Source organism: Argiope bruennichi, chromosome 11, assembly GCF_947563725.1.
Source record: "Argiope bruennichi chromosome 11, qqArgBrue1.1, whole genome shotgun sequence".
NCBI lineage: Eukaryota > Metazoa > Arthropoda > Arachnida > Araneae > Araneidae > Argiope > Argiope bruennichi.
Window position 1 is genome coordinate 32,581,564 of NC_079161.1, and position 15,447 is coordinate 32,597,010.

Below are 15,447 nucleotides of genomic sequence, written 5' to 3' on the forward strand. Positions count from 1 at the left end.
AACCATTATGCAAAAGCAATTGCTCGGGTAGCAGGGCTGTTAACTGGCTTATACGCTATTCACTACACGATCTTTTAACGAAATTTGTACATTTCTACCAAATTTTGAGCAAAATCCGTTTAGAGGCACCACAGCATACTTTCAGCTTCATTTTCCTTCCTCCCCTTTCAGCAATGGTACTTCCTGTTTGATCTAAAGGTCAGCCACCTTCTCTTGAGAGCCCGGCAATAATATTATGCTCACTTTGAAATTAGATTTTTTTGCAGCTGAATTAAAGCATTATATCTTATATAGTTCGTGAAAATGATATTGCAGGTTTAACAATACATGGCAATCAATGGTATTATGCTAGATTTTCTTGATAGGAATCTTAAGCAAGGACTTAAGGATACACAAGGTTTTTAGCATTGAAGTACTTAAATTGAAAATACTAGTGAAAAGTCCCCTCCAATTGGTATAAAAATGTTAAATTTTCGTGCAAAACATTTCAGAATGTCGAAAATGATGAAACAAAAATAGAAAAAATAAATAAATAAAGGGAGGAAGGGACATATCTTGCAAAAAGTGGCCCTTATGTACCTGACTTTTATAAGCTTTTAATTTAAAATTTAATTATTATTTTTAATACCATATAGTAATATATAAGTGCTAACTTAAGAAAACTTCAGAATGATTATTTTTGTTGTTGCTTCTTATGGCACTTGCCACGGACAAGCCCGCTGTTCGAAGATAGCCGATTTAAGCCTAAGGGGGAACGTCTCTTATTTTTATCGTAGAGCCATCTTGGGCCAAGAGTATGACTTGACCACTCAAGCATCACTCATTCGCTTGCACAACCCCTTTTTACAGGAGGGCACATTCGCTCATCTCACAGATAGAACAGGAAGAACAACCATGCCCAAACCGGGACGCCTAGATACGGGGAAGACGCGCTACCCCCATGCCAGGACGCCGGCAAGATTACTTTTAAATGAATTAAGTAGCATTAAATTTGTAATAATGAAAGTTAGAATGTTCTATCATTATTGCACAAGAATAATTTTAAATAATATGGCATTCTTTTGTGATAAGATGTAGATAATCAAAGTTGATTAACATAACTAAATTAATCTTATTAATATTCGCCATCTTCAATTATTATTTCATTGTTATTAATATTATGTCGGCCAATTTTGATGAATTACATTTTAGCAAAACGGAGAAAATGAAGTAAATTTAATTTTGATTTTTAAACATCTTAGAATTATATATATATATCCACTGTTATTAGAAATATATAATTATAGGAATTGATGATTCAATTCTCAGTAATTAATGAAAAATTAATATTACTAGTTCATGCAATTTAAATAATGTAACATCACTCTTAATAATGAATGTATTTATAAAATTTTATTATAAGTGGAAATGCATAAACAAATGGCGTGCGTGATTCTTGCGGGGGGGGGGAGCCGAACGAGTAGGGGTTTCAATCCTCTAGTGTATATACATACACAGATATTGCCCAAATACAGATTAAATTTTTAAAAAAATGTAGTATTGTCGTATTCTTTTTACTATGATAAAACCAGATACTTAAAGTTGAGAAGTCATGCAAGAAGTAGTTAATGTTGTTTAGCAACATTCGGTATCACGCAAACTAGTAATTTAAAACATAGCAGATTATTTTCTCGGAATATGCCATCATATTCAGAGCTTTTCTTTTTTGACCATTTTACTTGATTAAAAGTTTCGGGTCGGTAAGTTCTAAGGAATTGCTGCAATTGTTATTTTTTAAATATTTCAGATAACGTACACGATGCCAGAACTTTCCGTTCTCACTATATTTCAGGCACTTTTAATTCCGCATTTGGCAAAAACCATTGAAATGATTCTTCAATTTGAGATTTTGAGTTATTTATATTTTCAAAATTTTCATTTGTTATTATTTTTTATGGTTTTGATATCAAGATAATTGAATCAAATTTCTATTCTCTTAAACCAATTGTGACAAGGCCATATATTTCGATTGAAATCTATTGTAATGTAACTCTTCACATCGCCAAAGAAGATAACAATGCCATACCGCTAAATTCAAAAATCAAGATGTTATGATGAGAAGTTAAACAATACTTTGGATAGGACTGCTCAAAGAAATACTCTACTTTCTAATTTGAATTTATTTTGGCGACAAATTGAAGCTGCACATTAAAGTAGATTTCAGCCATTTTTTTAAAAATAAAATTTTGTGAAGAAAGATTGACGTTCCAAATAAAATAAGGTATTTTAGAATATTGATACTTTTGCACAACAAACATTTTCTCTATTTCATAGAAACAAGACATAATTTGTTAACAGGTGATTTAAATTATCTGCTAGTGACGTCATTCTGACGATAATTTGGGCATACAAGATGGCGAACTTTTGAAGGGTTTTGGGAGGGTCAACACGACTTTAAAGTTTTTGGTAAAAAAACCTACACCCTGTTTTATAGTTTTACCAGATACGATAATTACATGTATGATTTTGACTCACAATTTTATAGATATCGGTTGATTTAATAAAGATGATTTATGGATTAATAAACAGCAAATCTATGCTAAAAGTAATGCTAAAATGCTATACCTAAAAACTGATACGTTATTTACATCTTTCGACATTGGAATAGCTCAGATGATTTCTTATTACATTGCAAATCTATTCAAGATTATCTTCGTGCTGACGCTTTTTTTTTTTTTTTTTTTTTTTTTTTTGTCGAAAAGACTTAAAATTAGTGTCCGGTTTCTCGCCAAACATAACAAAATCGTGCTAACCTTTCAAAACTTCGCCATCTTGGATGATGTTTACATAGTAAGGAACGTCTTTTAAGTTTAATAAAAATTGGCAGTATTAAATTTGGCGAAATTTTAGCTTAAAAAATCCTAACTTGGCGAACAAAAACTAATCTTAAGTTTGACTTTTTTATTTTTACTAAAACTCTCTTATTGACTTTATGTCAAAATCATAATTAATAATTCATAACATTTCCAATATGCCATGCCAACATTAATATGTTTGGTAGAAAAGTAATTACTTTAATATAACTCATGTTTTGCCAAACATCTTCTTAAGAGTTCACATTACCAAACATTCATCTACAGGATAGATTGTTGTTTAATACTGTCTAAAGTTTAGTAAATTTATGGAGGATATTTTCAATTCCACATGTATTTGATGAAGACGTACAAGTAAAGCTGATATATATTTAGTTATCACTGAATCTGCTCTTCTTTATCTGTCATAGTTTATTGTGACTAAACCATCAAAATGAAAAAGAGCTCCAAAGCTCCTTGGGGGAAAAGATGGCCCCTTTGATGATAATGATGAGTCAATCTTAAGATTAGTACACTGATGAAGGATATTTTCTACATGTTAGAACATTTGTGAAGATGTATATGAAGAGCTGATGACTATTATGAGAATCACTGAATTTACACTGGCATCACAGTAATGGTATACAAAACCGGCCATTTGATGGTGAAAAAATGATTTGCTGTAGAGCAGGCTCTTAGTGGAATGATTGGAATCCTTTGAAGATATTGATCAATCATTTTCAAGACTAGTAAGTTAGGGATATTTTCAACTCCTCATGCCTTTGATGAAGATGTGCATGTAGAACTGATATATATCGTAGGAATCACTGAATGTGCATTTGCTCGTCTATCGTAGTTCACTGTGATGGAAGGCAAAACCAGACAACTGGATGACGAAAGGGTGTCTTTGGTGGGCAGCAGACTCTTTGTGGAATCAGTGGAGTCCTTTGAAGACACTGATGAATTAGAAGCAGGTAAGAACTGCTTGGGTGGCGAGATGGTAAAGTCTGCTGATTTTACAGTTCCATTAGAGTGTGGTTTGGTGTCTGGCTCTATAATGAGGGAAATGGAAGGTGGTCTTTTGATGTCCTGTTTTCGTATATCTTTTTTCTGCATTCTACGCCGCTTGCATTGGTTGCTGTAAAAGAACAAAAGAATGTATCAAATATAAGGTTAGTATTATCATTTGAAATATGATTTTATAAAGTTGAGAAAGGTTAAATGGACATTTGTTTATACACACACAGGACATAAATTTTGTATGGGAACATAGTATCCAAAAATTGGCCAAATTATTTATCATTGCCATTAACTTTCAAATCACTGCTTCTAAAATCGAATTATATCCTTAATTTTCGGAACTTGATTAGAGTTTTATTTACAAAGATATTTAAAGTATATATTTCGTGATCTCCTTTCTTAACTTAATAGTTTTTGTTTTCAATTAAGGGAGGCATTAATAATATGAACAGTTACAAATCTTTATTACTTTCTCGTATACGTAATACAGAGAAAAGTATAGTAATCATCAAAATACTCGAGATTTTGAGGAAAAAAAAGAACTTATTTAAAATTCTAACTCGATAAAAATTCAAGAAAAAACACCCCAGTGATTCGGGTCGTACCTGGACTAAAATCACAAACTGGCAATAATTTATATTAAAGAATGAGTTATTATCCTAAAAATTATTTTAAGATCGCCAAAGAACACATAAAATGCGTTAAAAACATGTCCAGGAATATCTTTTCCAAAATTTTTCCCAAGAAACTTTTTTCTAAAACATGAGAAAAGCAAATCAGAAATTCAGATAGTACCTGCACCAAAATCACAACCTGACAATCCTTTATACCAAAAAAGGAGTTACTACCCTAAAAATTATATTTAAGATCGTCAAAGAATGTTGTTGTTTCTTATACCCCTTGGATTGAAAACCAATTCAAAGCCAAGTCCAAAAGATCGAATCGCATGATAAGATTATAAACTGACTCCCTCTCATTCACCAGCTGCCTCACAGAGGCGCCAATACATTCAATTATATGAGGGGGAGAAGCGTCGGCCAAGCAGTGGCAAGGGGTATACATCTTTTGGCTTCTGATGAAGAAAATACTTTTTATATGGTCAGACCTTAACCTTAATAAGAGCGTTTAAACACTCCTTAAACTGGTGCATGCCAGAGACAAGCCTGGACACCAACTGGCACACCAGTCAAGCTCTGGGGGAATCCTCCATTTCTTTTTAGTTCTTAGTTTAAACAAGGATGGATCTCTGTGGCCTGCAATCTAGAAGAGCGGGGATTGAGACTTAGGCTTCATTCCTTGACCAGAGCGTCTGCAATTTCATTTCCGTAAATGCCCACATGAGAAGGCATTCACTGTATGCTCACTGATCCGGTCCTTGCGAATGTAGTTAATTTGGAGATAATGTCTTTGCCCAACTTATCATGAATGTGTGGCCAGTCCTTTAAATATTGTATTGAGTTCTTGCTGTCTGTGAGGATCCAAATTTGGAAATTATCAGTCTCCAAAGCGAGGGCCAAAGCTTTGTTAACAGCAAGAAGTTCAGATCGAAAAACTGGGCTCTGGTCTGGGTTTCTAAAACTATGTCTCGATTCCCCTCTAACATTATCAAAAGAATACATAAAATATGTCGAAGAAACATTTTCAAGAATTTACCTCTAAAAGCTGAAGGGAAGGGGGGGGGGGAATCAGGAATTTGAATCGTACCTGCACCAAAATCACAATCTGACAATCTTTTATACCGAAGAATGAGTTACCACGCTGAAAATTGTATTTAAGAGAATACATAATATGTTTCAAGAATACATGAAATGTTTCAAGAATTTATCTCTAAAACTTGAAGGAAAGGGGGAAAAAATCAGGAATTTGGATCATACCTACATCAAAATCACAACCTGACAATCCTTTATACTGAATATAGAATTACCACCCAAAAAATTATATTTAAGATCGGCAAAGAAAATGCGTCAAAACAATATTTCTAGGGAAAAAATAAAAATTCGTTATTCGGATTGTACCTGGATCAAAATCATAACATGACAACCCTTTATGTCGAATAATGAATTACCACCCTAAAAATTATATTTAAGATCATCAAAGAAAATGCGTCGAAGAAATATTTCCAGGAATGTTTTTTCCAAAACTTGAGGGAAAAAATTCCGGAATTCGAATCGTTCCTGGATCAAATTCATATCGTGGCTGTCTTTTATAACCGAAGAATGAATCACTATCTATTATAAAAATCATTTAAAAGATCGCCAAAGAATACATAAAACTCGTGTAAAGAAATATTTCCAGGAATTTTTTTCTAAAATTTGAGGGAAAAAATTCGTTAATCGGATCCCACCTGGATCAAAATCATAACATGACAATCCATTATGCCGAATAATGAATTACCACCCTAAAAATTATATTTAAGATCGTCAAAGAAAATGCATCTAAGAAATATTCCAGGAATTTTTTTCCAAAACTTGAGGGAAAAAATTCCGGAATTCGAATCGTTCCTGGATCAAATTCATATCATGGCTGTCCTTTATAACCGAAGAATAAATCACTATCTATTATAAAAATCATTTAAAGATCGCCAAAGAATACATAAAACTCGTGTAAAGAAATATTTCCAGGAATTTTTCTCCTAACCTTGAGGGAAAATAATCCTGAATTGGGATCATACCTGGATCAAATCACAACCGTGCTCTCCTTTATAACCGAGGAATTAATCACAATCTACCCAAAAAATCATTTTGAAGATCGCCAAAGAATACGTAAAACGCGTCAAAGAAACAGTTCCAAGAACTTTCTAAACAACAATAAGACAGGTATAATATCTAGAAATTTCTTCTAAAGGAATTTTTCATTATCCTGTAATAAATTTTCTTTGAGATTTCAATGAACACTTAACTTCAACGACTCCCAGAACCAGCAGCGAGTTTAAACAGTTGTTTTTCCGACAGAAACAAATATAAACCCAAGGTGCCTTCTTTCTGTCACTGCTCTTTAGAACACGTTCAAGTAATTGTTTCATCACGTGGATTGATTCCTTTTCCAAAAGCTATTGTTTGAGGTTGTGATAAAGCTTTTGTTTGACCAACGCCTATGCAAAACAATAAATAACCTAGGAAATTGCTCAGCAGTGATATGATCGATTCCACTAAAACGGTATTTATTTTCCTTTATTAACGTATGCTGATATTAGTGATAAAAAATAATAAATTCGAAATTGTTGAATTATCTATACTTATAATAAAGCTCAATGTGTGTGTGTGTGTGTTGGCGCTCTACAGGCCAGACCATTTAACCTACAGCTACCAAATTTGGCACATGTATACCTTGGAGGCCGGGAATGTGCACCTGGGGGTTATTTTTTAAAATTTTTTTACATGAAGTTAACGATCAAAAATTTATCTTTTAAATGATACTAATGTTTTAACCTTAAAATTAAATTTCTATTTTTAATGAATTTTTAAATAAATATTTTAACTATATTTTTCAACAATTTTTTTCGTACAAAATAAAAATAAAATTTAAGCTGCACGAGCACGTTTCGCATTCATGGGAAAAAATTAGCTTTTTTCAAAGTGTTGCCATCACATTGATTAAAGCTCCAACTAAAAATAAATTAAATCTTTTTGGAAATGAAATCTGCAAAAATATAATTTTCGGCACGTGTCTGTAGGAAATGAAACAAATATGAAATATTATTTTTTTAAAAAATAAATTCAAGAAAAATTATTTTATGATCTTTTACACTCTCTATATTATTAATCCAATAAATCAGTTTTATTTTAAGTCAAGTTTTGCTTAGTATGAACAGGATATCCATTCAAATCAGGGCCACACAGCTAATTTGTAAACCTTTAGTAAGACACAAATCTGCTAAAATGGTCTAAATGGAAAATGATTATATTTTATGTAACTTGATTCAATAAATGCTCTCATAAATAACGAATATTTGATTTTACATAAAGCTTCTGCTGTGGAAATCACGAATAACAAAATGTTCTTGAAACACTAATATTTTAAATAAAAAGAGTTAATTTCCAATCAACTAAATCAATCACTTAAACTGACTGATTTATGAAAATTTGAATATCACTATTTAATAAAAAAAGGATAATTTTAGATTTTCCATCGATCGTTTCAAAGAAAATACGCCAATCAGCGCGCAGATTTCTCAAGATTAATTGGCCTAAGATTATGAAAATTTTGAGTTTTTCTAAATTTTTAACATTCAAAACTTCATAAATAAGTCTTAGTTGATCGTTGAAAATAGAAACATTCATTCATTTATTTAAAATTTGGTGTGTCCAGAATATTTCTCAGAATCTGATACCTTACTGCATTAAATTTAGACTTCATAATTTTTTAAATATATTTATAGGCCGGAACAAAATATTTTTATTGATTTCATTTCAATCCTTTTGAAAGCAAAACTAAAAACTGAATTTTATGCTGAATCTGAGAACTTTTTGTTGAATTATTGTTTGAGATATTACATAAATTATGAAAAATATTTTGTAGTTCACATAAGACTTAAATACCGAGCGATTCCGTTTGCAATACTCATATTCAATAATAATAATAAAAAAATAACAATAAAAATGATAAATAAAATAAAAAGCTTGGTTTCATTAAAAATATCTTTATACAAATTGCAATTTCAGCATTTCCACTTTAAATTAAAGTTGAAGTTTTATCGGAAATGACAACACATTAGGAAAATATATATATTAAATTGAACGAAACGATCTAAACAACAGTATAAGTTTGGTATGAATATCAAAATTTGAAGATTAAAAATGTTTTGTGTGAGAATCTATTAAGAGACCAGTTACTTAAAATATTTAATTGAAAATTGTAGCGAGCGGTAATACTGGCGAACCGGCTGGTCGCCAAAGGCGGCTAGTACAGTAATAATTTGAAAATAAATAGTAGTTCTTGATTCTTAGAGAAATGAGAAATTTAAAGAAGACTCGAACTTTTATGCATCATAGGTGATAAAGTTTTAGGCTTAATTTTTTGTGTGGCTATTCTTATTTTATTTTTAAATTTTACTTTTGATTACGCTGCAGCTAATAAAATGAAATAAATATCGCCCCAAAGCGGTCATTATGAATACAATAACTGAAATAGTGAAAAATATTAATGTAAATTAAATTTAAAAAATTCATAAAGTAGTAAGAAAAAAATTATAAGAAACCAATGGGAGTTGTCATCCCAAAACTTTCTCGCATATTCCCTAATAAATTTGTCATGCCAGAGAACAGCTTAAATGATATTGGCGTGAAATAGTTACAAAATATTAACCTTTGGCGTGAATTTACCATTTTTGCTGAATCCATCGTGTTATCTTTGGCGATTAATACCGGAAATGCGTTAATATTATCCAAAAATCGAATTTATTATACACATATTTTTCCCAACCGATCGAAACAAAAATCTGACACACAACTACACTTGTAGCATAACCAAATCTCATACCAAATTTGATATATTTAAATCATTGCGATTTTGAATTATCGAGTTTCCATGTTTCTGAAAGTACAAATCACTGACAGTCAAGCCGTAGTTGGATTTAGCTGAAAGTTTGTCAGGTGTCTACACAATAGATGTTAAATCTGTGTACCGAATCTTATCTATCTAGCTCTCTTAGTTTCGTAAGTATCGTGTTAACTTATATTTGAATAGCCGGGCAGACGGAATTTCTCTGAACAGATTTTACTAAAAATTTGATAGAAATCTACAAATTAGGTAAAAAGACCGTACACCAAATTTCAACTGTGCAGCCCAAAGCGTTTTTAAATTATCTTTGTCGGACATTTTTCAAAAATGTGTTTTCCGAATTCCGTGGAGTCTAAAACGTGGAGATTCATTAAAATTTCGCGTTCGATTAGAATAGTTTCTCTATACTGCGTATACAAGAAAGTAAAAATTCATAAAGTAAGAAAAAATTATATGGAAAAAGGGCAATACCGAAATTTTTATTCTTGAATTTAGAAATAGTTTTTGTGAATAAATATGGTTTGAAATTATTAAGGTTAATGTTAAAATGTCTTTTAAGCAGAATTCTGATTCAAATTTTGAAATAAAAAAAAAATTTTCTTAATGAATATTGCTTCCAAGAAGTAAGTATGTGCCGATTTGGATAGCTCAAAATCTAACTGTCTGTACTTTAGAATGTTTTGAAAAATTGTTCCTTTCTAATATATGATCATCAATAAATAAATAAAAATCTTAACTCGAAATTTTGCGTAAGTAAGTAAATTTTTGTAAAGGTATTCCGAAAATATATCCATTCAATTCGGAAAGTCATATCACTAACTCTCTGACCCGCCTGAAGGCACATGAATAAAAATATTGAATGACCGGACCGCCGCAACAGCAACACTGGCGGGAACTGTGGTTGAGTCCTAAGGGCCATTATCATTAAACATTTTTGAATGAAATTCATCCTCATCTAGAGGAAGTATGTATAGTCATATCACTGACTCTCCGACCCGCCCGAAGGCACAAAAGTAAAGAAAACTGAATAACCGGACCGCCGCGATAGCAAAATTAGAGGGAATTATAGTTGAGTCCTAAGGGCCATTACCGGCCACGGTACAACCCTTCCGAAGGACGTACGTGCCGTCATCGATGGGAGGAGACAAATCCTCCACCTTTTTGTGTACTCTCCAGGGTGGCGAGATCCAACCACCATTCCGGAAACATCTCATCTTCATTTCCCCTGGGTGTTCATTCAATTCGGTGAAATTATGGCTGTTCGTGACTTTTTGTATGCAGCATGAAAACTAAAAATTGGCTAGATGGTTGAAATTTGGCATGCAATCATAAAACTACATTTGTAGATGTCTATGAAAATGTGAAACATTCCATTCACTATAAGTTTGTCTGTCTGGCTGTCCTAGAACAAATGAACACGACAATTACAAAATGTAAAGAACAAGATAGAATCAAATATCGACACAGATTTGTCATCTAAAGTGCATCTTTCTCCAAATTTGAATCAAATTTGACAAAGGGTTGATCGTCTGTCTATCTATATTTTCGTTTTCGTTTCATTGGCTGAATTTCCAACTTAGACTATTTATTACTTTCTCATATAAGAAGAGAAAATATTGTAATTGTAAAAAAAAAAAAAAAAAAAAAAAAAAAAAATCGCTCTTAAGATTTTGACGAATGTCTGCGTTTCAAACCCTCTTTGAGTCCGATGAACACATTTTGGGAATTATATATGTCTGTCTGACTGTCCAAATATAAGTTAACAGGTAAGTACAAAACGAAGAGAGTTAGATGAATAAAATTTGTTTCTTGGCTCCAGCATGTACAGTGTAGAGTCATAACATATTTTGAACCAAAAATGTTCAAAAGATTGAGCGTCTGTACTTTCGCATGAATATGAAAGCAAAAACTACAAAACGACTTGAATTAAATAAATGAAATTTAGTATATGATCTTCTGACAATTATTGTAGGTGTTTGTTAAATTTTGGTTTCATTTGGTAGGAAAAAGATGTCTAAAACACATATTTGATTTCTAGCAATTTAAATTAATCATAAGGGAGCGTTTAATCACTAAAAAAAAACTCCGCGCCAATAATAGAACATTATATTTACGCGAAAAATTGATCTTTTGCAACTATGGTTTGCCAATCCAGATATATTTTACAAAGAAACATACAATTCTTCTATGTAGGACTGGGAAAATGAAAATCTAAACACGCGTGGTGTTCACGAATTTGACCAAGGTTTATAGTTTTATGAAGTGGAAAAGCACATTTATTAAGGAGAACTGGAAAAAGTTTTTGGAAAGACTTCTTACTTTGGTTATTCTTTAATTTATTTTTATTTCATAATTTAACTTACAAAATAATGTTCAACATTTTTCCTTTGAACGTGTTGTACCGAGACTATTCTGGAAACTGCAGTATAGATTGGGTAACACATTATTTGTGAGAACTGCCCCTGAAATCGGTTTAAATTATCCACATTTAGAGAATTAATAACACATATAAAAATTACAAGGTATAACACCAAATGAATGAAAATTTGCACACATATTTTAAAACCCTGTTGGGGTCGCGGTGGCCTGTTGGTAAGGTCTCGGCTTCGGAACCGGAGGGTTTCAGGTTCGAGACCCGACTCCACCGAAGAACCGTCGTGTAAGTGGGTCCGTTGCACGTTAAATCCGTCATGACCAAACGTCCTCCCGCTGGTGTGGAGAGGGGGGTGCCAGCTCAGGTGTCGTCCTCGTCATCTGACCATGGTTCAAAATTACAAGGCCCGTCCCAAAATAACCCTAGCGTCGCTTCAAACGGGACGTTAATATAACTGAAACCTAAACCTAAAGCCCGGTTTTATTGTTCACATTTTTTTATTCAAATATTTTACGTTGCGAATAAAAAAATGCAAATTTAAAAGTAAATATAACCTTTTAAAAATATTTTTGTGTTAAAATGTTCATTAAATATTAATCAATCATGTTAAATGTTCCTTTGCTTTAATTGCTTTAAAATTTTCCTTTGCTTTAAAATTTTTGCAATAATTTTACAGAACTAACTACAGCCTGTTACACTATCTTTGCTTCAGATGGTAAAAATGTGAATTTATTTCTCATTAAATCAATTTTCATTATCTAAATAATGTATGTACAAAATGATGTCACGTTTTTCCGAATATTTTCTTTGAAATTGTGTTCTAAAAAACACTTATATTTTAATTAAATTCAGTCTGTATATCAATGCATATTTTTCAATTCAACTCATAAGTTGTGATCAGTCAAGCTGTAATGTCACGATACATGAAATTTAATTATAAATGCAAAAATTCTATATTTATATAATATCTCGCAGACAGATATTATATAAAATATATTAAATTAAAAAATAAAATATAGATAGAAGAAGAAACTTAAAATATTATCATGCTTCAATGTTTCGAAGCTCGAAATTTCATTCAATTTTTTTATTTTCATTTTTATCTATTTGACACTTTTTAATTCATAATTATTAATGTTATTGGGAGCTTGAAATAAATTTTTCATATGTTCACTTCTTTTTAATTTCAAACATATAGAAGCAAATTTTATTAAAATAAATAAATTGAAGGATATTCAAAATTTAAAAGCATTAAAATGGAATATTATTGTGACATATCGATGCAATATAATTGTAATCAGAACTATATTAAGTTGTGAAAAACTGGCAACAGCTTATCGTTGAGTCGCACGTGCCACCGTTCTTTTATAAATCAATGTCTATATTTTTCATGGAATAACACGTTTTATTTTTCCTCTGGAGGATATGAATTCCAATCTGAGAAAGAACTCTACCCAAATCGCCTCAGATAATTATCACAGGAGCAAATATCTAGCTTTGATCGGAGATTTCCCAGACATCAGCACCATCGCTAATTGGACTAGAAGTAGGGTTCAAGATAAACTTATTGCATGGGTGATTTGTAAAATGATCATTACTCCGAGTCTTCTTCACAGGTTCAATCTCTCAGACAACCCCTTGTGCATCAAATGCAACGAAGACAACATTTCCCACATCTTGTTAAACCGTTCAAAATATACATTCTACAGAGAAACGCCTTGGGAAAAAACTCAACATCGAACAGCCGAACATTTCTTTTGCCTTTCTTTCGTCTCAAGCTCTCGCAAGCAAACATCATCTAAGCATCTTTATTCAAACCTTCGAGTATTTTGATATCCATTAACTGTAACTTTTTTTGCTCCTATGGGATAACAACCTTTGCCGCTATGTTTATGCTATGCCTTTGCCGCTATGCCTTCACTGTTTATGTTCAAGTTCACGTTTTATTTTTATGACAAACTCTAGCATTAAATTTGAACTGTAGTGTTCAACTATTACAGAAAATAATACAATTATCATTAACAGAACACACAAGAGTACGAAATTTGTGCAAGTGTACAAACTAGGAGATAAGTAAAAACCTACAATTTTCGAGACATGAAACTAATCAAGTTAAATAAAATTGTGCAAGAAAATCTTTTTCGTCTCGTTTCTCTAAGCTATCAAAACTCAAAATGTGTAAAATCATTTTCCCGAACCTTCTATAAGAAAAAATCCGTCTCACGTCGCCTCTTTGTTTCTAAACAGACTTGCAATGTTTACGATAATGATTCGGATATAAACTCAGCTGTCGAAATGGGATGTTATTGAAAACTGAAATAATCCCGATAATGAATAAACAATTATTTCTAAGGTTGAGGGGAGGAAGGCAACACTTCCGGCCGTTTGAATTGTTTCTCATCAAGGTCACGATGACAGGTACGCTTGATTCCCGGAAATGGGCATGTTCGATATTTCACCATTCTGGGAAACGGATATACTTCTGGCAGATCGTGTTCTATTTAAAAGCGATTAAATGTATCAGTGTATAGATTTGATTTACAAAGATATAGAATATATTTTAAATTATTATGGGTTATTATTGAATTATTCTAGATTAAGATTAAGTGGTGTTGAAAATTGACGAATGACTGGATTTTGTGTGTTTCATATTTTTTCTAATGAAAATGGCCAGGAAAAGTTCTTTCGAATAACCGATTTAAGGAAGGTTTATTTCTTTGTTAATTATATAGTTTAGTTTTTTTTCCAAATAGCAAGAAATAAAAACTTAATGAAACACATTATTTAAAAAATATGAAAAAAAATGTAATTAACACATTCAATTTAAATTTTAAATAAAGCAAAAAAGAATTACATTTAATTAAAAAATTATTGTGATTGATCTTTATTTCAACATGATGTATTCATTGAAAATAAATAAAACAAAAGTTCGATACATTAAATTCAAATTCGAGATATATTTTTGATCCAAAACAATATCAAAAACCTTTTTCATAAAATTCGAATTTCTATTCAAAACATTCTAACATGATAGGCTGATTCGTTTATCTTTATTTTAATTCTAAAAAACGAGGTTAATTATTCTGCAGAAAGAAAAAAAATGCACACATGCAAAAAAAGTATTTAAAATCGTTGCAAAGACTGAATATAAATTCAGAATCTAAAACAATGAAAAGTATTGTTTAAAATATACTTCAAAATATTTTTTTAAAAAACATTATTAAAATTCAAAGAGTTGTGCTGAAATGAAATTGGAAATCATTAAAAACTTATTATTAGTAGTATTTTTTAAAATTTCAATGTGGAGATAAAATGGGTTTTGTGTAATAAAGTGCTTCTAAATTATTGTGGAAAATTGTTGACATTATTTTTTTCATTAAAACAATTAAAGGTTTGAAACTATTTTCTTTCTGAACATCTATTATTCAAGAAATAACTTCATCCTAAATTTAAAAGTTTTGAGCCAAATGATTTTTCTTGCAGAAAACCGTTGAATCTAAATTCATGTGTCATTTTGTCAATCTAAATTCACGTGTCTACAAAACTCAAAGAGCTAGACAGACAAAATTTGGTACACAGGTTACTATTTAAAATATAGATACATACGTATTACATTTTGAAACAAATCCGTCAAACGAGCATCCATCTGTCCTTTTTCCTGCTTGTAAATTCATAACTCATAAACGCCAATGACTTACATCAATGAAATTAGTTGTGTTATCT

The 15,447-nt window shown here is 31.3% G+C and overlaps 1 protein-coding gene across 2 annotated transcripts in view; it reads right to left on the reverse strand.

Annotated features, from left to right (window-relative positions):
* Positions 1–2,715: 2,715 nt before the first annotated feature.
* Positions 2,716–15,447, reverse strand: part of LOC129957563 (uncharacterized) — a 37,592-nt gene continuing 24,860 nt past the window's right edge. Inside the window, exons 1-2 of one of the 2 annotated variants that reach the window (XM_056069927.1) lie at positions 11,714–11,812; positions 2,716–3,969 (exon numbers count right to left, since the gene is read on the reverse strand). In XM_056069927.1, the coding sequence (XP_055925902.1) occupies positions 3,606–3,969; positions 11,714–11,730 (381 nt within the window). In that variant the 5' untranslated portion in view covers positions 11,731–11,812 and the 3' untranslated portion in view covers positions 2,716–3,605. Of the gene's footprint in view, positions 3,970–11,713; positions 11,813–15,447 lie in introns of those variants that run through there. The other variant, XM_056069926.1, reaches the window with a different exon arrangement.